Source organism: Sciurus carolinensis, chromosome 17, assembly GCF_902686445.1.
Source record: "Sciurus carolinensis chromosome 17, mSciCar1.2, whole genome shotgun sequence".
NCBI lineage: Eukaryota > Metazoa > Chordata > Mammalia > Rodentia > Sciuridae > Sciurus > Sciurus carolinensis.
In genome coordinates this window covers 14,845,114-14,867,708 of record NC_062229.1, presented here as the reverse complement: position 1 = coordinate 14,867,708, position 22,595 = coordinate 14,845,114, and the positions used below count along the sequence as shown (strand labels likewise).

General features: G+C 60.3%; 1 protein-coding gene across 1 annotated transcript in view; it reads right to left on the bottom strand.

Annotated features, from left to right (window-relative positions):
* Nucleotides 1-22,595, bottom strand: part of Cacna1a (calcium voltage-gated channel subunit alpha1 A) — a 248,011-nt gene that overhangs the window by 55,154 nt on the left and 170,262 nt on the right. Inside the window, 8 exon segments of the mRNA XM_047531985.1 lie at nucleotides 8,997-9,812; nucleotides 11,137-11,243; nucleotides 14,493-14,560; nucleotides 14,665-14,782; nucleotides 16,751-16,823; nucleotides 16,974-17,105; nucleotides 17,352-17,464; nucleotides 19,829-19,941. Coding sequence (XP_047387941.1) covers nucleotides 8,997-9,812; nucleotides 11,137-11,243; nucleotides 14,493-14,560; nucleotides 14,665-14,782; nucleotides 16,751-16,823; nucleotides 16,974-17,105; nucleotides 17,352-17,464; nucleotides 19,829-19,941 — 1,540 coding nt within the window.

Sequence of the window (22,595 nt, the reverse complement as noted above, 5' to 3'; positions counted from 1 at the left end):
TGCGGCCCCGCCCTCAAAGCACGGCACGCCCTGTCCCCTGGGTGGAGCTGCCTCCTGCACTCAAGGCCTGCTGGGGGCATGTCCCTGTACCTGTCACAGGCAAGGGGACACCTGATAGGGTCCAAAAACAACAGCAAGCACGGCAGCAGCGCGCCCCCAACACAGGCCCCAGGGCGCCTCCAGTGCCGGACTCTGGACCGCCCCAGTTCTCAGCTCTGAGGGCCACGACCCTGCGGGCCTCTGGGATGTGGCCACCGTGGTGGGCATCGTGGGGAAGGACCTCGGCTCCCCTGGTCACGAGTCCCCCGCAGTAGTGAGCTGCTTTCAGTCACTGTGCAGCTGTGATGAGACATCAGAGACCATTTCAGGTCGCCGTTGGGAGACGGCCGCAGGTTCTAGCACACCCGAGCTGTTTCCTACAAGCACTTGAGCACCAAGGGGTTTTGCACTAATCCCCTGGGGCCACGTGGGGACACCTGCACCAGAACCATTCTACAGAGAAGAAAACTGAAGCTCAGAGAGGTTAGGTATCTTGTCCAAGGCAACACAGCTGGTAAGTGACCAGGTAGACGTTCCGCAGGGAGTCTGTGTGAGGGCTGAAGAACGAGGGAGGGAAACAGGGCCCCTCTGGTGCCCCAGGAGGACTTTCTGCAGGGGGTGACAGGTAAAGGAGGCCTCAGAGTGACAGGAGCGGGGGGACTCAGGCATGGGAGGACGAGGGAAGTGTTCCAGGCACAGGAGCGGTTGGTGCAAAGGCCCTGCGGCTGAGAAGAGTGGAGGGCGGGAGAAGCGGTGCCTGGAGCCCAGGCCTCGGTCACTGAAGCAAGTCACGCCAGGCAGCCCCGGAAGAGAGCAGTGTCCGCGGGCTCACGCCCGTGAAGGTCCCCATGGAACCTTTCCCACTCAGTGCCCGGGGGTTTCAGCTCTGTGCGGCAAGGGGCTTGTTTCTCTATTGTCCACAGCTGAGCCTTCGCGTCCAGCGTGGGGCCTGGCACACGGCAGAGCTGGGCAAGGGTGAGGGAGCCCCGGGCACCGCGGGGGACTCCGGGGCCAGGCGGGTCCCAAGGCCGCGGCGCCCACCCCGCCGGCCTCCCACACCTCGGGCGCCCAGGCCCCGGCTTCCCCAGGGGCCAGCTCATCCCCGATGGAGACGCGCTCAGGGCACGCGCCCCGGGGAGGGTAGCTCGTCTTCCAGGCCACAGGCCCCGCAGCACCTGTCCTGGGCTGGCCTCGCAGAGCCGCTCGGGGAGACCCGGGCCTCACCCGCTGAGAGCTCAGCCCCCCGCTATGTGCCTGGCCGGCCTCCGTCCTCTGAAAGGGCCCCGTCCTCCACTCCCAAGCCCCGGCCCCCAAACCTGCCCCTGCCACCCCAGGACACTGTCACTTGCCGTCACTGCCACACGGCTCCGCAGCCCACACTTCTCTGTCTCTTCTCGAAGGCAGCCCTCGATTCTGCTCCCTGGGTCCTTCCCTCTTCCTCAAAAAGCCCCCCTCATTAAGCACCTCCTGTGCGCCCGCGTTTACACGAACCCACTCATTTAGCCCCCAGCTTAGCCAGGCGAGGGACCAGCATTGCCATTCCCATTCTATAGGTGAGAAAATGGATCAGAGACAGACAGGGCTTGGCCCCAGGTCACACAGCCAGCTTGTGGCAGAGCCAGCTGGGAGCCCGCCCCTGCACTGGACCCCGAGCTCCTCACTGAGCAGCCTGAGGTTCCTGGAGGCAACTCACAAGAAGCTGCCTTCGCCAATAACCTTAAGGCTGGGTCGTTGCCCTCCCATTTTACAGATGGGGAAACTGAGGCCCCAGAACGTGGTTTGTCAGGTGAGCCTCATCAGGCACTTCTGCAGGGTCAACTGCAGCTGGCGAACACAGCGCCTGCTGCAGTTGGGCAGCTGCAGGAGGTCAGGAACTGCAGCTGCTGGACGGTACACACCTGACTCCTCAGGCCCCATCGGGACCCCACAGATCTGCCTGGCTCCTGACGGGGTGGGCGCAGTGGCGCACACCGGTGATCCCAGCAGCTTGGGAGGCTGGGGCAGGAGGATGGCAAATTTGAGGACAGCCTCAGTAGCTTGGGGAGACCTGGTCTCAGACTAAATAAAAAAAAAGGCCTGGGGCGGTGAGCCGGGCAGAGCGCTGGCCCCGCGCGAGACCCACACTGCACAGCAGTCCAGAAACAAACTCAAAGCCACAACTAGGAAGCTGGAGGGCTCCCGCTGGCCACGCCTCTGGCCTCTGCGCTCTCGCTGTGCTCTGCAGACGTCCACGGTGTTTCCAGGAAGTGGAGGGGACGGTGAGTGACCTTCCGGTGGAAGGAGGTAAGGGGCTGTTTCTATGCACACCTTCTGGAAGGGGAAACCGAGGCAGCTCCAGGGTTGTCTGAGGCCACAGGGGACCTCTCACTTCTCAGTCCTGTGGGTCAGGACGGACACTTGGGAAGGGAAGTCCATCTGGCTGGAGCCTCAGCAGTGCCACTTAGGAGCTGTGTGACCCTCAGCAGCTTGATCCGCCTCTCTGAGCCTCAGTTCTCCCGTGATTTCTTTTACCTCTATGGTTCCACAGGAGCGGGACCTTCCCTGTGTGCTGGACACCCAAGCGATGATCCCACAATCTATTTGCTGTGTGACCCCCAGTGAGTCCCTTGGCCTCTCATCCGTGACACTGAGTGGCCGCCTGAGAGTCGGTCGCCCTGAGACACTGAGGATTGTTCCCAGGCCTGGACACGTGGTGGGGTCTGTCCCGCCGGGCATGGACTGCTCAGGACCCCCGCTCCCCGTTTCCGCCCTGGAAGGGAACCCTGCTGCCCCTCTCACCACCAGCTCTGGAAACACACAGGAGGAGCCTGTTGGGTGGCTTCAGGTCCACAGACGGGGAGGAACATGGCCCCAGGTGGACCGTCCCCTGAGCTTCGCCGTGCCTGGCCAGGGTCCAGGTGCCACCTGGAGAGTCTGAGCTCGCCCAAGGCTCTTGGGGAAGCTGGCACGGCCTGGGTGCTTTTGCGTGCAGAGAACTGAGTTTGGGGGGACGGTGGCGGGCTGGACAGCGGCCTCCTCAGAAGCCAGGTTCACCCTGGACACCCGTGCGACCCTTCTTGGGAAAGGCTCTCTGCAGACGTCATTGACCAGCGGATCTCGAGGGGAGATCGGCATGAGCCCCAAACCCGGTGGTGAGTCTCCTAAGGGGGAGAAGCGGGAGACCCACGGGCATGCGGGGGACGGCCACGTGCCTGCCAGCCAGGGAGGCCAAGGGTCGCCTTGGCCTTGGAGACCATCCGCATCCACCCACCATGCCCCAGCCCTGGGTGTGGACGCAGGAAGTGGATTCTAAATCAGCGTTCTCCCTCCTGTCTCTCCTCCTGTCCTCCTGTCCACGGAAATGCCCCTGGTGCCTTCCGAGAGGGGACACCAGCTGGAAGTTCGCCTGGGGACAGTGTCTCATGGAAGCGTCCCTTAGCATCCTCAGGGCAGGCCCCAGGGTTTCCGTGACACCAGGCCCCACAGATGCTCAATCCCTCGCATGAAAGAGCATTTGCACAGAATCTGCGGAATCTTCCCGTAGCCTCTGAACCACCCTGGATGGCTCGGAACCCCATGGAGCCCTAAGCGCTGCGTGCACAGCGGCCAGCCTGACTGTGGAGGGAACGAAGACCAGAAGACTGTCCCCCTTCCATGCCGACGTGTTATCACCCCTAAGACTTCTGATCTGCACGGGGTTGAATCTACCAAGCAGAACTGGTTGATCCAGCGGGGTCGCACTCTAGTTTTTCAAAGACCTTCCTGCCCCACAGCAGACCTAGTTAAGTCACAACGTAAAAAGCAACCTCAGGAGGCTGAAGCAGGAGGCCCTCAAGTTGGAGGCCAGCCTCAGTCGCTTTGTGAGACCCCATCTCAAAATAAAAGGAACTGGGGGCGTGGCCCAGAGGGGGCGTGGCCCAGAGGGGGCGTGGCTCAGAGGGGGCGCAACCTGGGTTCAGTCCCCAGTCGTGCCAATAAAGCAAACGCCCCCTGGGAACTGCAGCAGGGTCCACAAGGACACCTGGACGCCTCCTTGCGAGGGGGCATTTTTCCTGGGACAGGGGCCCCTCCTTGGGTGGCGAGGGGACCTGCCTTGTTTCCGCGGGCTAAGTTCTAAGTTCTGTCTAAGTTCTAAGCAGGAGTTCTAAGCGGCGCGGCGTGCAGAGCCCGGCCAATCTCGAAGGGCTCATTTCCAAGCGCCTCGGGGTGGGTTCAGAAGAGGCGGAGAGCCTCGGGCCGCCTGCCCGCTTCCTCCTGGGAGCCGCTGCCGTCTGCCTGGACAGGGGGCGGCTGCGTAACCGCCCGCACGCGCGGCGTGGCTGCGGACCTCTTGCCCTGGCCGCGCTCAGCCCCCAGATCGTGGCTCGCTCCCCGTCCCCGCTGCCCTAAGGGCTCCGTGCACAGCTCACGGAGCCCCGAAGACCATCATGGGGCGGACACCAGGCCCTGCCCGTCACGGAGGACGCCGGGCCGGGAGGAGGAGCGCTTTGCCCCGTGTTGGGCAGCTGGGAAGGGCAGGCCGGGTGCTGACGCTCCAGCAGAGCTTGGGAAGGAAAGGGGGTGATGGACGATTTGGGGTGCTGAGGAGGCTGGCCAGGGCCCCTGGGGTGCTGCAGGAACCAGGGAGTGAGGCGCAAGATGAACCAAGATGAACCAAGACGAACCACGAGGCAGAGGCCAGGAGTCCCGCTGCCTCCTCGGGCTCCTTTGGGGGAGTGGTTGCCATGGTGATAGGTGCAGGTGGAACTGGATCCCGGGATGGGGCAGGTCCCTGGGCATGTTGCCCTTGCACCACCAGGACCGGCAGGAGAGGCTGGTGGCCGTGGGGAGTGGTGGGTGCTCTGGGGTCCAGAGGGACTTTTTATTGGCAATCAGTGAGCTCCAGCCTCGCTTGGCCCCCCGGGCGCCGCTGGGCTCAGCTGCCTGGTGCAGGGGGCCTGGGGCCCGCGGATACTGGATGCCATGAAGTAGCAGGTGCTCCAGGTCACGCCCCGCTGTGGGTCGGGGGATCTTCAGCGGGGAGAGAGGAAGGCAGAGAGCGGGGAGGGTGAAGGGGACAGGAAAGAGCCACGCCACCCCCGGGAGATGAGTCCCCCAGGGTGTGATCCTGATGAGGCCTCAGGGAGACGCTGGGGCCTCCAGGGGCCGTGGCATCATCCCCGCGGGACCAGAAACAGCTTTGTTATTTTATGTCTGCAAACACCATTTCATCTTTGCTGTTCCAGACGGATGTCTCATGGCAGATTTTTTTCCTCTTGAAATGCTCGAATTAGCCAGATGTGGTGTCCCGGGCGCAGCCCCAGCTACTCGGGAGGTGGAGGCTGCAGGATGGCTGAGCCCAGAGGGCGGGACCGCAAAAGGCCAGGTGTGGTGGCCACGCCTGTCATCCCAGCAGCTGGGAGGCTGAGGCAGGAGGATCGAGAGTTCAAAACCAGCCTCAGCAACCTAGCAAGGCCCTGAGCAACTTGGTGAGACCCTGTCTCTAAGTAAAATAGAAAAAAGGGCTGCGATGTGGCTCAGTGGTAAGGTCCCTGGGTTCAATCCTGAGTACAAAAAAAAAAAAAACCAAAAAACAAAAAACAAAAAACCAGGTGCTTTCTTGAGAGTTTCTGCTTCTCTGTTGGCCTTGACATTTGAACTGTCTATTAATAAGGGACCTAGCAGTGAGTCTCTGGTTCCCACAGGGTCCAGAGGCCCTGGGGTGGAAGTGGGGGCCACTTCCTCCTCTGGAGAGGGCGGTGGGCTGTGGAAGGCTGGGTCTTTATCCTGCTACTGCTGGTGGCTGGCTGCTCTTGGGAAAAGCCTTTGCAGCTCCGAGTGTCAGTTCCACCTGCAGAACCAGGGAACTGGAGTGGAGAAGTTCCGGGCCAGGGCCACACAACTGGGCCTGTTGCCACGTGTGCTGAGAATCTTCATGGTAACGGGCAGCTCTTCCCGCGCTTCCCTGGTGCTCCCTGCTGCCGCTCGAGCAGCCGACCTTGGTTTTGATATTTTTGCAGTACGGGGGATTGAACTCAGGGGTGCCTTATCCCCGAACTACGTCCTCAGCCCTTTTAATATTTTTTGAGACAGGATCTTGTTACATTGCTGAGGCCGGCCTCGGACTTGCTGTCCTCCTGCCTCAGCCTCCTGAGTAGCTGGGATGAGCGGTGTGCGCCACCCTGCCTGGCAGCAGCTCGCAGTTCTTGAGCACAATGGGCCCTCTGAGCCTCCGGGACGTGCATCTGCGAGTCAGTCAAGTTCAGATTTAAAATAATTTAAAAATGGTCTGTGCTGAACATGTAGACCTCTTTCTCTTGTCATTATTCCTTAAGTAGGACTGCAGAACAATGTCCTACGCAGCATTTATGTCGTCAGAGGTGTTCTAAGTCACCTGGAAATGGTGTGAGTCCGTGGGAAGATGTGGGGAGCTCCTGGGCACACGCGACCCCATTTTCTACAGGGACCTGAGCGCCTGTGGGTTTGGCATGAGGTCCCGGAGCCCAGCCCCCGGGGGCATCGAAGGTGACTGTCCGTGTATTATTACAACGATAATACTTGTGCTGATAAGAGCTGACATCCGTGAGCGCTGATCACAAGCATCTCATGTCCGCTAACTCATCCGAACCTCACACCCACTTGTCCTGTTTACAGATAAGAAAACAGGCCCAGAGAAGGTGGAGTGAGGTTCTGCAGACGCACAGCCAGGAAGTGGTGGGGCAGGAGCGTGACCTCTGGCTTCAAAGCTTTGCCCGTCACCGCCAACCGAGCTGTGCTGCCACCGTAACCTTCAATGCCAACAGCTTTCAAACACTCTTCCTGGCATTTGCTAGGGACAGTCATTCTGTACCTGTCATCTGCCTCCTTCATTAAGAGCCAATACAGTAACAAGAGCGATGATAATAGTAACATGAGAAGCAGCAATCATGGCAAGAGTAATTAATATCCATGGCCCTTACTACAGAGGAAGTGCTGTGCTGAATACTTCAGTCAACCTCAGATCCCTCCGGTGGCCTCCCAGAGGGTCCTGTTGACCCATCCCTGGTCCCTCAGATTCCTTTGTCTTCTGTGGTCTGCTCACTCTCCAGTTCTGCAAACTGCCTGCCTTCTGGTCTACCACAGGGCCTTGGCACATGATGCTCCCTCCTCCAGTTGCTCTTCTTAGAACCCTGACCCGAGACCCCAGACTGGGAGCTGATGTTCCTTGGTCCTGTTCCAGGTTAGCAGGTGAGAAAGCATCCCCAAAGTCATGTGTCAATGGCCTTTGGAGGCAGAGCCTCAAGGAGGCCATCAGGGTTAGAGGAGGCCACAGGGGAGGGGCCTGCCCATGGCAGTAGCGCTTTCTGAGAGAGGGGGAGACCTGGCTGCGGGCTCACTGTCTCACACGTGGTGCCTCCACCGTGTGGAGTCTCAGCAGGAAGGCCCTCACCAGACGCCAGCACCATGCTCCCGGCTTCCCAGCCTCCGGAACTGGAGCCAAACATACTTCTTATCTTTATCAGCTCCGCAGTCTCGCGTGTTCTGTTATGAGGCCACGTCCCACCACAGGCCCCTCCTTCGTCCTCACGGGAGGGACGTAGCATGAGCTGGCATACAGCAGGCACTCAGCACACACTTAACGGGTTTCTTCATAAGAACACTCGAGAGGAAGAAGGGCCCCCGCGACGGTTTCCAGGAGGGTGTTGTGGAGAGACGTGGAGACCCCGAGACGTAATGGCAGAGGGGCGTTGTGGGCCTTTGGGGAAGGGGAGGCAGGTGGACTAAACGCCCCGCCACCCAGGAAAGTCCTCCTTTCTCCTTCTCCACTTCCTAACGGCCATCACGCAAGTGGAAAATCTTGCTTGTGATGATCTGAACCTTTCACTTCAAACCCTGGGTTTGGACCTAACTCAGAAGACATTTCTGCATGTTTTTAATATACACCTCATTTTTCTGGGATGCAACACTTGGACCAATGGAAGGAGGACTGGACTCTGCTGAGTGTGGAACTTCACCAAGACACCCTCACCTCGATTAGCAACTCCCCGCCCGGGATCTGAGGGGTCCACAAACCCCGAGTCAGCCAGCGCTGGGGAGTCCGTGCAAGTCTGCACAGAATCGCCCACGGTGCCCTCTAGAGTCTCCTTACTCAAAGTGTGGTCCCTGGACCAGCCGCGCGGCCCTCACCCGGAACTGGTCAGAAATGCAGAATCTCAGGCTCCACGGAGGCCTGAATTAGAATCTGTTAACAAGATTCCTGGGGATTGTCTCTCTCTCTCTCTTTCTCTCAAGCACACACACACACACATGCACACACACCCACAAACACACATTCAGTTTTAAGAACTGCTGGCCTCGTTTGCATGCCACAAAGCAGAGTCGCTTAAACACATCATTACAACGATCAACCAGAGCCCTACTGGTCCGGTGAGGCAGGACGGGCGGCCGTTGGTTTATAATGGAACACTGTCTAGCTCAGCATGAACGCTGCGGGCCTCTGCATAGGGTCACCATTACAAAATACTCTCGCGAGAAAGAGGAGACCCGTCCTGACTGGGTTAGCCCTGACCTGGGGACGTGGCCCAGACCTGGTACCCTGCTCTGCCTTCAGCTCTGAGGCCCCAGGGCGCCCTTCCACGCCCCTGGGGGACATGGTCAGGTGAGAAAAGATCTGGCCAGCTCGCGGGAAGCAGGCTCAGTTTGCTGAGCACGTACTAAGTGCCGGGCCCTCCCAGGCTCTTGTGACCTCACGTCCTTAATCTCGGCACCGCCCCAGCTCACAGGTGAGGATGGGCCCAGAGGGCAGCCACCTGGGCAAGGTCAGAGCCAGCTCCGGAACAGCTGCCTGAGGTGCCTGAGGCGGAACGGTCCCCCACCCCAGTCGGCCTCCGGTCCAGGCGCGGACCTTAAGCGACCTGTCAGCCTTCCACCTGAGAAATGGGGCGGCCACGGGGACCAGCCCGGGAGGTGCCCGCGTCCTCCGGCTCCCACGGGCACTCACGGCAGCCGCTTCCACTTACTTCCTCCGGCGGTGCCGGCGCTCCTTGTCCTCCCTACGCGCATCCCCGTCGTAGGCGGCGGGAGGGCCGTGCCGGTGTCGCCGTCGGCGCTCGCCCCCGTCGGGGCCCTCGCCCTCGCCCTCTCCGCCGCGGGCCGGCCGGCTGCCCTCGCGGTGGCGCGCCCTGCGCTCGGCCTTGTCATCCGGCGCTTCGTCGCCCGGCCTGCGGTGCGCGCGGTGCCTGCGCGGCTCCCCGTCGGCGCCGGTGCGCGGCGAGCCGCTGAGGCTGTCCCTGGGGGCGGCCTGGCGGTGCGCGTGCCTGCGGTGCGGGTCGGCGACCTTGGCCCGTTCCGCCTCGCCCTCCCAGAAGCCGGGCTGCTCGGGGCCGCCCTCCCGGGCCGGGTGCTCCGACTCGCGGCCGTAGGGACCCTCGCGGCTCGGCTCGGTCTCGGGGCCGCCGGCCCAGGGCCTGCGCGCGTCGGGGCCGCCGGGGGCGCCGGGGTCGCGCGCGCGCTCGCGCTCGTGGTAGCGCGCCTGCTTCCGCAGGAAGTCCTCGGCGCGCTGCTGGCCCAGGCGCTGCTCCACCGCGGGCTCGGCGGCGCGGCTCTTGTTGGTGTTGTTGTTGCGGTTCTCCTGCGGGTCCACCACCAGCGGCCGGTCCAGGTGCGTCTTCACGTCGGGCCTCAGGTGGCGCGCGTACGCCGCCTTCCAGCGCTCGTCGGGGTCCAGCTCGGGATAGAGCGCCTCGCGGCTGGCCAGCAGGTTCTGCTTGCGCATCTCGCTCGTGCGCTGCTCCCACACCGACTTGGCCGGCTTCTGGTTCCTCTGCTGCTCCTTCCTGCAAGAGAAGCGCTGGGGCTGGAGCCACTCGGCCCGGTGGGTGTCCTGGCCCCAGGGGAGTCTCTGTGGCCGCACCAGCGCCTGGGTCTGAAGGTGGGCTTCTCAGCCCAGGCGGGTGTCGCCACTGTTCCGGGCTCCACCGCAAAGTGCAGCCCGGGAACGTCTGGGCCGGCCACCACACCAGCATAGCGCCTGTGGCCTGGCGCAGGTTCCGCAGGTTCCGCAGGCCCCGCGATGCCCGCGCGGCCTTTTGATGGTCTGGGGTCCCAGGGAGCAACCAGGCCGGCCAGGGTGGGCAGCACTTTGGCCCCACGCGGGGACTCCCTGGACGTGGGGCATTGATAGTTTTGGGGGGGCCACCCCGTCCAGAGGGGATTCCTAACCTCACCTGTCTGCGCATGCGCCTCCCCGGGTTCCCCTCCCGCAGTCACTACCTCTTAGTTTGGAGAAATCGCCGGCTCCCTGTGCTTCCAGGAGACACCGCTCTGCACCATGCAAGTCCCGGGCCACCCAGCAAGGCGCAGCTCAGAACACCGGTGTTCTCGAGCTCTCTTTAACCAAGGCCTCTGGTTCCTCCCTGCCTCATCTCCCACCCACAGCAAACTCTGCTCCAGGGGCCTTCAGAATCTGTCCAGGATCCTGCCGTGCCCATCACCTCCTGGCCCCCATCCTGGACCAGTCCCTGCCTCTTTTGCAAGGACAGACCGGGGCCTCCCCCGCCCCCCACCTCCCTTGCCAGGGCCAGAGGGCACCTGTGGGCACTGGAGCCAGGTCCTGACACTCCTCTGCTCTGAACCCTCTGTGACTCCCACCTGATGAAGCAAAACCCCAGTCCTCCTGGTGGCCACACGGCCATGCAACCTGCTCCTTGCCTTGTCTCCCTCCATGATCCCCTGGTGCTCATTCTGTCAGGCCACACTGGCCTCTTCCACATCCCCAGAACACACTGGGGGCATCCCTGCCTCAGGGCCTTTGCATATGGATCCCTCTGCCTGGGATGAGCTTCCCCAGACCCCCCCCCACAGCTCCTTCCTCCCCTCCTTCAGGTCTTGTCACCTTCGAGAGAGGCCTCGCTGAGTTTGAAAGCACAGCTCTGGCGGTGGAGGTTGCTCGGGGACAGGGGCATCCCTGCAGCACAGGCCTGGCGCCACCCAAGCAGCCTCCGCCATGGCAGGCCTCTGCACATCCGGCCTCCCCTACCCCTCTCCAGCCTCCCTCCGAGACTCGAGCTTTGCTGTGCTGAGTAGGTGCTCATTAAACATCGAGGGAGTGGACGTGGCGGGAGCGAGGGCACGTGTGTCCAAAGCCCAGTCCTGACTTACACAGCTATGGACATGTTGGCAGCCGACAGGGGGCTCACTTCCGCCACCTCCTTGGCCTTCTGCAGGGCGAGCTTCTGGTTGGCAGCCTCCTCCTCCTCTTGTTCATCCTAGAGGCAACATGGGTCCCTGTTCACAACCCCGGCCTGGGGCCTCGCTCCCACCAGGGGGTGGCTGGGCCTGGGTGTCGGCCAATCAGAACCCAGGTCCCCAGGGACAAGGCAGCGGGCTGGTGAAGGGTCCTGCCCAGGCGGCTCCCGGATCATCAAGCCTGTTCTAACGCCAGGTGAGGCCCGGGAGGCTGGGCCCTCCTGCCCGCCTTACAGGCCCCCCCGTGTCCCCTCTCTGAGCTGTGTTCATTCTGCACCAACGTCCCCAAAACACCACGTAAGTCTGAACGCAGGAAAGTGCCTTCCCAGGCGCCGGCGGGCCGCCAACAGCCCCAGAAGAGAGCTCGCAGGAATCGCTATTTCCAGCCAAGGCTCCGGAAGGTGGGGAGGGGTCACCATGAACCTGGGTGGCAGCCAGGGGTCCTGCTGCTGGGGTCAGAGAGGAGGAGGAGGGGACAGATGTGCTGGAACGCACTCAGGAAGAGGCGCTTTGGACTTTCAGTGCTTCGTGTTAAACAGAGAAGCCAACAAAGAAAAAGCCAGCGAGGCAGCCGCGGCCAGAAACGACCCTGCGGGCGAGGAAAGGGGCGGCTCAGGACGGCCGCCTCCGCGCATGCGCCGCACCTCAGAAATGGGTGGATCGGGCGCGCGGGGCGACGTGGACTGGGCCCTCCGGCTCCATGCCCAGCACTTCTCTGAACTGGGTACCTGGACTACCTCTCAGAAATATTCAAAGTGCAGATCCCTAGGCCCCTGGAACCTGTATTCCCGACGAGCTCCCCGGTGAGCGTGTTCAAGTTTAAGCAGCCCATCCACAGTGGTCAAGAGCACGGGTTCCAGATCTAGTTGGCCTGGGTTCAAATCCCAGCTCTGCTGCTAATTGCTGTGTGCCCTTGTGTGAGCCTCTGAACCTCTCTGCCTCATATGCCTTATCTGAAGTTCCAACTCTCCCTCGCTTTCCTCAGTTCATTTTCCTCCTCTGTGCCTGGCACCATCTGATGAGTTAGTACTTTTACTGCCGACCTGACTCCTCGTCTGTCTCCCCAGCTTGAATCCCTGCTCCGAAAGGGCAGGGTTTTGCCTGTTTTTGTTCGCTGCTGTGTTCCTGGCTCCTAAACCAGGGCTGTGCTCACAGTAGGTGCTCAATACATGCTCAGTGAATGAAAGATGAGTCTGTGAGGCGGGGCTCAGAGCCCTTGCATCCCCAGGTTTCCATAAGGACTGAGTGAGATTGAGAACGTGCTCACTGGATATCCAAGAGCCCTAGTGGAAGGGTCGGGCAGGACCGGCCCCGGCCTCTGCCTGGGGAGGCCCTGCCTCCGCCTCCCTCTTCCTCCCCTCCTGGACGCCGGCCCTGCAGGAGCTCTGGGATGAGCTCACGGCTGGCCCGGCTCCCAGGGAGGCAGCCGGCAGGCTCCAGGTGGCCGGGCTCCTGGCCCCGGGCTTGGGACGGTGCTGGCTTCCGCTCCTCCCCAGTCAGAGGTGGGGCCGGGAAGCGGGCCCTCCCCCCCACCAGGGCTGACAGATGGAGGCTGGCAAGGTCTGCTCAGTTTGGTCCGTTTCGTGAAGGAGTCCTGAACACCGGAGGCCCTGGGGATGGCACCACCAGCGGGGCGAGGCTCCGGGCAGGAAGGAAGACCCTGCACGTGTTACCTGTGCTTTGATCTCCGTGAGGCCTAGCTGGGACCTGTGGCCAGCTCTTTTGTTCCCATAGACCTGTCCCAAATTGAAAAACGGTGCCTCCTCTTTCATTCCTTCTACTGGGCTGATGCGCCCACCCATGGAAAGATGGGCTGGATTCCAGTCCCTGCCTGTCTGGTTCCTTTGTGCAGTGTGTAACCTGTACAACTGTTCTTGGCAGCTCTGCTCATGGGTCATTCCAGGGACATGAATAGTGCTACTGAAAGCAGTGGTGATTTCTCTGGGCCTATCTGAGGTGCATTTGACTTTCGGGGAGTCCAAGGTTGCCCTAAGGGGCATGTGTCTCCACTTTTCATCTGGGTAATTTAACATCGCTGACCATGAATAAGATTGGGTGCTGTGGTTCTCTCTGGCCCTATTTCCTCTTCTCTGCTCTTTCAGGTCCTCGTGTGGCTGAGTCACCTAACCTCTGCAGCCCTCACATTCTCCACCTGGGAGGTGGAGGTGACAGGCCTGCTCCCTTCTCTCTCTGTGGCACCGTGGACTGAACCTGGGGCACTCAGCCACAGAGCCACATCCACAGCCCTATTTTGTGCTTTATTTACAGACAGGGTCTCCCTGAGTTGCTTAGGGCCTCACTTTCGCTGAGGCTGGCTTTGAACTTGTGATCCTCCTGCCTCAGCCTCTTCATCTGCTGGGATTACAGGCGTGCGCCACTGCATCCGACTCCCGGCCCCTTTTATTTTGAGAGAGGCTGGTCTCAAACTTAGGGTCCTCCTGCCTCAGCCTCCCAAGTAGCTGGGCGCTCCCGTCTCCCTTCTCCTGGGCTTGGGTGTTGAGCACGGGAGGCACATTACGCTCTCTGGCTGTGGCTCACGTCCCACCTCCCGCCACCAGCTCTGCAAAGTCAGGGCTCAGTCCCAGGCCCAGCCACGCCGGCTGAGGGACACTGCCTGGGGCTCTGTGGAGCGTCCTGCCTCGGGGGCAGCGACTGCCTGGGCCTCGCTTTCCTCCTCAGCAGGAGGGAAGCCACAGAAGTGCCGGCTCCTGAGAAGTCCAGAGGGCGTCCCACCTGGCCAGCGCCCTGGCCCACGAGGACACAGGTGGAGCTGTGGGGTCCTCGCAGGAGACTTGCTGTCTGCCCTCGGGCCCCGTCCCTGTCCCCCTGGGAGGCTGACCTGTTTAGCGGTACACTCGGCCTCCGTGGTGGGGGCCGCTTACTGGCCCTCCATCTGTGCCTGGCCCTGGCTCTGGGTCCCCTGAGGCCACAGGATCTATGTGAGCCCCTCTCCCTCCACCCCAGCTCCCTGACCGCTCTCCTGGGCGGTGACAGTGTCCGCTGGCCTGGCACTGCCCCCTTCCTTGGGGGCCCTGCCTGCTCCCTGTGACCGGGTCCTGGGTGGCGCTGGCCATCTGTTTCCTGCAGCCGCCTGGCTGCTGGCACCCGCCGTGCTCTGCTGCGGAATCGGCTAGTGGAGGGTCAGCGCCCCGGGGAGGAGCGGAGAGGCCGTCTCTCTCTGCCCGGTGCGTCCAGCCAGCGCTCCACCCGGTCCTTAGTCCCTCCCACTCCCACCGTTCAATCTTCCCGGTAAACGCGCCCCCACAGACCTTGGTGAGCTCCTGAGCGTTGGCCAGGTTGTCCACGGCGATGGCCAGGAACACATTCAGGAGGGTGTCTGCAGCCCGCGTCAGGGAAAGCAGCGAGCCAGCGAGGGACGGCAGGGGAGCGGGGCTGCCCTGACCCGCACGCCCGCCCGCCCGCCCGCTGTGCGGAGGATACAGTTCCCGAAGAGGGTCAGCACGATGAAGTAGATGGAGAAGACCATGCCGCCCTGCACGCCGCCCTGGGACTTGATGCCGTCGTACATGACCTCGTTCCAGTCTTCGCCCGTCAGGATCTGGGAGGGGGCAGGCGCGGCCCTCAGCAGCTGTTCCCCAGGCCACCCGCCTGGCTCCCGGGGTGGCCAGGCGGGCCTGCACCGAGCGCCCTGGCTCGGCTTCCGGGGCCCGGGGAGCCTGGCAGGCCACAGACCCGCCTTCGTGGTCTTCCTGGCGGGAAGGGGATCGCCCCTGCTGAGCTGCGTCCCTTCCGGGGTCCTCTGTGGGCGCCCCAGTCCCAGTGGTGGGTGGGGGCAGATGACCCCTGGGGTCACTGAGCTAGGTGGGTCGTGAGCCCTCAGCGTGGAATCAGAGCCCTCGTAAGAGAAGGGGGACCGCGGCTCCTCTACCACGCGGGGTGCAGGAGCACAGCCCGGCCACACCCTGACTCGGCTCGCAGCCTCTGGACCGGGAGACACACATGTAGCCACCCAGGCTCGTGGCTCAGATTTTTTTTTTGGCACTGGGGATTGAACCCAGGGGTACATAGCCACAGAGCCACATCCCCAGTCTGATTTTGTATTTTATTTAGAGACAGGGTCTCACTGAGTTGCTTAGGGCCTCACTGACTTGCTGAGGCTGGTTTTGAACTCGAGATCCTCCTGCCTCAGTCTCCTGAGCCACTGGAATTATTGGCCTGCACGACTGTGCCCGGCAAGAGCTCCACCCAGATTCCTCAGGCACGCGTGCTGGGTGGGTTACTGTGGACCAGGTACAGATGTGGGGCAGGGCACTGCCCAGCTGCACCAGGCCCTGGGGTCCGTCCCCTGCACTGTAGTGCAGAGCCCCCGGGTCCCCCTGAGGCGGATGCCAAAACAAGGTCCAAGGGCCAGTGGTCCGACTGGGAGCTGATCACCAGGGCACCCGCTGGGAGATGGGGGCGAGCAGGGAGGGTGTGTCACAGAGCAAGTTCACTGTGGGCAGCTGGGGCCCGGCCCCAGGGGCTCTGGACAGACCCCACTCAAGAGCGGGGGAGCAGGGGGCTTTATCCAACAAGGGCTGCTTCTTGGTGGCAGTGGGCACAAAGTCCACCTGTTCTGCGGGCCTGGGGTAGTGTGGGGGGGTGCGCCACAGCCGACCTTGGGCAAAGCGGTCAGGTCTGGCAAACAGAAGTTCCGCCGCTGCTTGTGGAAAAGACCAAGGGATGTTTGAGCGGCACCCACATGGTCCTTAAAAATCAGAAACCAGCGAAGCCGGGACATTGTGTCACCAGCAACAGCAAGACAAACAGCGCAGGTGCTCGCCCAGGGAGGCTCAGAGTGGACCCCCCAGGAGCAGAGCGCCCGTGGCTGCCATTCAAAGCTGGGAGAGGAGAGAGACCAGGGTTGGGTAGGGGCGCCGCGTCCAGGGAGCAGGAACCGCCAACTCGGCGCCAGGGAGAGGGAGATGCCCGCCATCCTGATCCGGTCAGTACGCGGCGTGGACCATCACGCCACACCCCAGCTTAGGCACAGTCGCCCTCACCACCATTGGGTGCTGGACGGAGCCCCGGCCTTGGGTGTGCCAGGCAAGCCCTCCAGCACTGAGCTGCGCCCCCAGCCCTGGGGGACAGTTATCACAGGCAACTCAATAGACAAAGGGAGAAATTCAGCTCCTCTCCCAGCGTTTCCATGGGGATTAAATGAAAGAAGCCGAGGGTACCAAGTGCCAAGCAGGCCTCCTCTGCCCCAGCCTGCCGACCCTGGCCTGTCTTTCTCTGTGGGCCCATAGACTACCACCTTGTGACAAGCCTATTGACTGACGTTGTCCTTGGGGGCCAGGGTGGCCCTCAGGCGAGACCTCCGAGCTGCAGACACGGGGCGCAGTGCCAGCAAACATCCCCGAGTCGGGGCTCAGACCTGGCCCGCCAGCGACCCCCTCCAAACCCGGGTCTAGAGACCTCATTTAGAGGCGGCCTCCGTGGGAGCAGGAAGGGGCGGAGTCCCATTCTCCAGGCTCTCTCGTCCCTGCGAGATGCCCTCCGGTGCCCCGGGCCGCCAAGGTCGTACCTGAAACACTGTCATTATTGCTGCTGGAAACGTGTCGAAGTTGGTGGGCGGCGTCCCTTCATCGAAGTTGAACCTGTGGGATGGCACAGGCATTTGCGGGGCGCCCTCCCTGCCTGGGGCGTCCTGGGGGTATCCGCCACCCGCCCACCTGGATGGTCACTAAGAGGGCGGCAGGCCCGCCCGAGGTGGGGGGGCCCTGGACGTGGGGACGCCGGGCACTTACTGGCCCCCGAAGAGCTGCATCCCCAGGAGGGCGAAGACGACGATGAACAGGAAGAGCAGGAACAGCAGGCTGATGATGGACTTCATGGAGTTGAGGAGGGAGACCACCAGGTTTCTGAGGGACGCCCAGTACCTGCCGAGCAGGTGCAGGGGTCAGCGGCCGCTAGGGCGGGCTGGGGGTCGCCCCAGGCGCCTCCTGGAGGCGTCGGCCCCGCCCACGCCCTGGACCGGCCCCGCCCCCAGCCTGGCCCCGCCCTGCCAACACCCGGCCCCGCCCTGCCAACGCCCCGGCCCCGCCCCCAGCCTGGCCCCGCCCTGCCAATGCCCCAGCCCCGCCCCCGCCCCGCCCACGCCGACCTCACAAACCCCAGGGACTTACTTGGTGACTTTGAAAATGCGCAATAACCTGAGAGCTCGTAACACGCTGATTCCAAATGACGTGCCGGGTTTGATGACGGCCCAGATGACTTCGAAGATGCTCCCGATGATGACCTGGAACACGGGACGAGGTCAGCCTCCGGGACAGCCAGGCGCACAGGTTCCCCGGCCTGACCTGGCAGGCATCCGACTCCGCACGCAAGTGGGGTGAAGGCCCCAGATCCCTCTCCTCTCTTCCCGTTCCTGTGTGTGGAAGGCTGGGAGGCCGGGCAGCCCGGGCGGAGCGTCTGCCTAGCACGCAGAGGCCTGGGTCTCCTGGCACCGCAGAGCCGCCCACGCAGACCCCGAAACAGGGCTGCAGGGGCCGGGCCGCCCTCGACCGTGACCTGCGCCAAGAGTAGGACGAGACAGCCCCGGAAGCTTCCAGAGACCCCGAGACAACCTATTTCCCGAACATAGGTCATGGCCCCCACGGGAGCCCCATGCCCAGGAGGGGCCGTGCCCCCGCTTCCTCGGGGCCTGGCGACCATGAATCTGCTTTTCGTCCCTATGGATTTGCCTGTTCTGGACACTCCACATAAACAGAATCAAGCAACATGCGAACCTTTGTGTCCGGTTTCTTTTACGGAGCATCACGTTTTGGAGGTCCTTGTCTTTTTAAAACATCCAAGCACTGTCCCTAAACAATGTCCCTTTGAACTTTGCCGGAGCTGTGGAGGCTCATTATAGTCACAGCTGTGCCGGCGTGGCAAAGGGTGATGCTCACCCCTGCCAGGCGTGGCTGCACGGTTGCCTTTCCAGGAGCACAGGGCATTCCATTAGAGGACAGCCTGGATGGGGCTGTGTCCTCCAGGACCCCTCATACACAGAACATGCATATATGTGTGTGTGTGTGTGTGTGTGTGTGTGTGTGTGTGTGTGTATATATATATATATATATATATTTTTTTTTTTTTTTTTTTTTTTACTTTTTTTTGTACTGGGTATTGAACCAGGGCACTTAACCACCGAGCCACATCCCCAGCCCTTTTGAATTTTTTAATTTTGAGATGGGGTCTTGCTGAGTTGCTTAGGGCCTTGCTAAATTGCTGAAGCTGGCCTTGAACTTGCGATCTTCCTGCCTCAGCCTCCCCAGTGACTGGGATTACAGGTGTGCGCTGCCATGACCAGCTAAAATACGCCTCGCCTGCCTCTTGAACACCTAGCTTAGCAACACAGGCATGCTGTAGAGTACCTGTTGCTTCCTCTTGTGGTCAGGGGGCTGCCTGGGAGCTGCCGTTACTGCTGCCATCCAGCATTGTGAGAGAGCCCTGTCCTGCCTCTCGCTAGGTGGGGAAGGGATCAAAATTTAAAATCTGAAGTATGGTTTCTACCACTTTTGCATCATCATAGAGTTGAAAATCATAACTTGAATCCCTGTAAGCTGAATTATTGCGTCACACTAGTGTAAGTCGGGGGCCATCTGCGGGTGATCCTGCACATTTAACGTCTCCCCTTGATGGCAGGGGTGCTGGGCGGGGTTTTTACAGACAGAGCTGCTTGGGCCACATTCTTTTTTTATTTTCTGGGGCTGGAGCTCCAGGCTTCGTGCATTTCAAGACAAGTGCTTTGCCTCTGAGACGCTTCAACCCAAGCCTCCTTTTTCATAGAAAGAAATCTGTTTTATTCCTTAAACATTTGGGTCATTTATGCAGGTAGTTTTGGTTTTCCCCCGACACCATGGGATTTCATAGGATAGGGCAGAATCAGTACTCAATTCAGTTATTAGGGATCGCCAAGACTTCCCGAGACCAGTGGAAGAGCGCAGGATCTGGGCTGTCCTGTGGAAGGTGTTCCCGCTGTTTGCCAATAACGCTGCTACAGTCCGGACCCTAGATGCTCTCCAAAGGCCCACCTGTTAAATGCATGGTCCTCAGGGTGGTGCCACTGGGAGGTGGTGGGACCTTTAAGAGGCGGGGGCCTAGTGAAGGCCTTTAGGTCACTGGGGGCGTGCCCTTGGCCTCTCCCACCCCTAGCAAACCTTGCTCCACCTGGTGCTCCAGCATGAAGAACTGCCTTACCACAAGCCCAAAGCAACGGAGTCAACTGATCATGGACTGGAGCCTTCAAAACTGTGGGCCGACATAAACCTTTTGTCTTTATAAGTGAATTGTCTAAGTCATTTTGTCATAGTGACAGAAAGCTGGCTAATGTTGAAAAACCCTAATTTTGTTCCAGCAGCAGGGAACTCACATGTCTTACAGGCACCTGTAGGAGTTTCTACAAGTTGTGGTGGAATTGCCGGGTGACCCACCTCTGTTGTCCCCTCCCTGTGACCCTGGCTGGGAGTTTTGGGTACTCCTGTGGTTCTTTCTTCCTTCATCTCAGTCTTCATAGCCAGAGGTGACCTTACCTCTTCCCGGTGACCAAGGTCTCCAGGTATTAGTCATTATAGACAAGAGTGCAAGCAATGAACCCCGCAGAGGCCAGAGCACTTACCCCACAGTCAAAGCAGTTGAAGGAAGAGTGGAAATAAGGCCGCGTCCCAAGCCCGTACATTTTTATAAACATTTCGGACATAAAGAGTCCTAAGAAAATGAATTCTGCATAGTCTAGAGGAAGAGGGAGGAAACGGAGAGGAGGTTAGTGTGGGGTGAAGGCTGACTTAGGCTTGTCCTCCACAGCCCTCAGCCTCCCTTCTGGAAAAGGAGAAGAGGAACAACCAGGCCCCCACCCAGACCTCTGGCCCCTCTCAGAAGACGGGGTGGGGGGCTCAGCAGGCCTCCAGCAGGTAGTTTTTGAGAAGGGTTGGATGTGGGTCATTGCTAAGGACCTCGCTTTTGTCAACTAGTGGTTTCTCGGTTCGTTTCTTATGTCCCTTACATTCAAAAACTCACAGGATAGTTAACAAAGAACCCCAGGCCTAGCATGGACCCACGACGCCACTGTGTTATCTTCTGAGAATTATTTCCATCTGCTTTGACCGGACTGAGCTCCCAAGGAAGAAAAAGAAATGGAAATCACAATGGGGTCCTGTATTTGCTCCTGATGTTGGGGCTCAGTGGAGCCCTGGGCCACCCACCCAACGCATGGCTTCTCTGATGCCCCCTGGAAGTCCTGTCTTGGGGCTCATCTAAAAGTCCAGCTCAAGACAAAGACTGCTGCTCTTTGATATAAGAATGCAAATGTCTCAGGGAAGCGTGGATATTTTTTGTTCCCACAGAGCAGTGGCTGATCTCAGGTCCTCTTCCGAGGGGGCTTTCTTGGTGGAGGAAGCTGAAGGTGGGAGGCTCCCGGGGGGCTGGGTTCTCACCTAACCGAAGGGGAGGGGGAGGAGGGCATCTGTAGGGAGTCCGCCTGGAGGAAGGGAAGACGGAGGACCCAGACACGCCTCGGAGGACTTCCCATCACCGCCCGCGGCTCAGGGTGGGGGGGCTGCTATGGTTAGAAGGTGTGCGTCCCCTGCCAAATGCACGTGCAAGCGTGGCCCCCAGCAACCAGAGTGAGAGGTGGGCCCGCAGGGACTGCTCAGGTCACACGGAGCCCTGGCAAATGGACTCGGTTGCGCCTGTGGAAGGGTCTGGGGATGAGTTCATCCTCCCGCCCTCCGCCTTCTGCCTGGGAGGACTCCATGTGCCTCCCTGCAGCGCGCCCAGTGTCCAGGCGCCTTCCTGGAAGCCGAGGGCAACCGGACCTGCCGGTACGTTGGCCGTGGACTTCCCAGCCTCCAGAACTGTGAGACAAGGAATTTCTAGCTTCACGATATGACCTGACCTCAGGTGTTTTGTTACAGCAGCACAAATGAGCTAAGACAATGGTCAAGCGTGTTTACCCAATCCTGTTTTAGTAGGTGGTTGGAGCGGGTTGTCAGGGTCCCTCACACTTACTTTTCACCAAAATTTCCCTTTTTTTGTAGGACTCTAAGGAGTGACTAGAGTGATCAAGGTCTCCAGGGTTTTAGGGTCCAGAGTCTCCAGGACCAAAAGGTCAGAAAAGGAAATCTGCCTGTAACATCTGGTCCCTTCCACGGCCCACTAGAAGGGCACAGGACTGCTCTGGGATGCTCGGTTCCTGGTTACCATGGAAACATGACAGCTAGCACTGCACAAGGCTGAGAGAACTTTCCCCCATAGCGCTGGTGAGTCTGGAAGAACTTCTGGAACCAGCAAATCGAGTTTCCACCCAGTACTGATGAATCTGAGATCCAGAGAATCGAAATACTTCACTGATTCCAAGACATATTTTTGTTCACATTTTGATATCCTGACATTGAGAGGTATCCTAAAATCAGTCTGTCCTGGTGTAGATGGCAAAATTGTTTTACTTCTTGGTGGTGCACAAAATAAAAGAACGCCTTATATTGAAAGACATCTTTGGTGGATATGAATGATGGTTATGATGTGCCCAAGGCCACATGGTGACTTAGGGGCAGGGAAGGCATGGAGAATTCAGGTCACCTGGTATTCAGGGTAGGGATCTGTCATCAGATGCAGCTTGGACCCTGGAATCTAATCTCCTGGGTTCAAATCCTAGCTTCATCACTCACTAGCTGTGTGACCTTGGACAAGTTACCTAACCTCTCTGTTTCTCAGTTATTTCAACAGGAAAATGGGGATAATTTAAGGATCTTTACAGACACAAAGTCTCCAGATAGCAAGTTCAATCCTCTGTTCCTAAACCAGGACAGACTGCAAGGTGATTAGTGGGGAGGATATAGGAGATTAAAAATAGACTATCAGAGGAGGTTATAACAGGAAGTCAAGAGTCCTCATTTATAAGAGACTCCAGAGGGACCAAACACAATTACTAAGGTTGGAACTAGGTCAGCACTCTTGGAAAGAGAACTGGCCCCTGAGGGGTGTCCTGGGGGGGTCAGTCATGACCAGGAGCCAGGAAGGCTAGAAGGAGACGGCGACCTGGACTGGGCTCTGGGGCCTTTCTAGGTCGAAGGCTTGACTGTCCTGGGGCAGCAGTCCTAGGTCAATCCTGAACCAGGCCGAGAGGGGGATGGGCAGGCCAGACAAGCCGAGAGACATAGGGCAGCCAGTGGGCAGCCAGTGGGCAGCCAGTGCGCAGCCAATGGGCAGCCAATGGGCAGCATGGTCTTGCGGGGCTGCTCGGGGTTTGCGACAGGCACCTGCCCTTCCCACGCTGACTCTGCTCTTGTTGATTCCTTAGAGCTCTTTACTTTTTAGGTCTGCCGACTGTGACGCCCCACCCCACAGCCCCCTGGAACCAGGTGGTGGGCTGCAGGACAGGCCCGAGG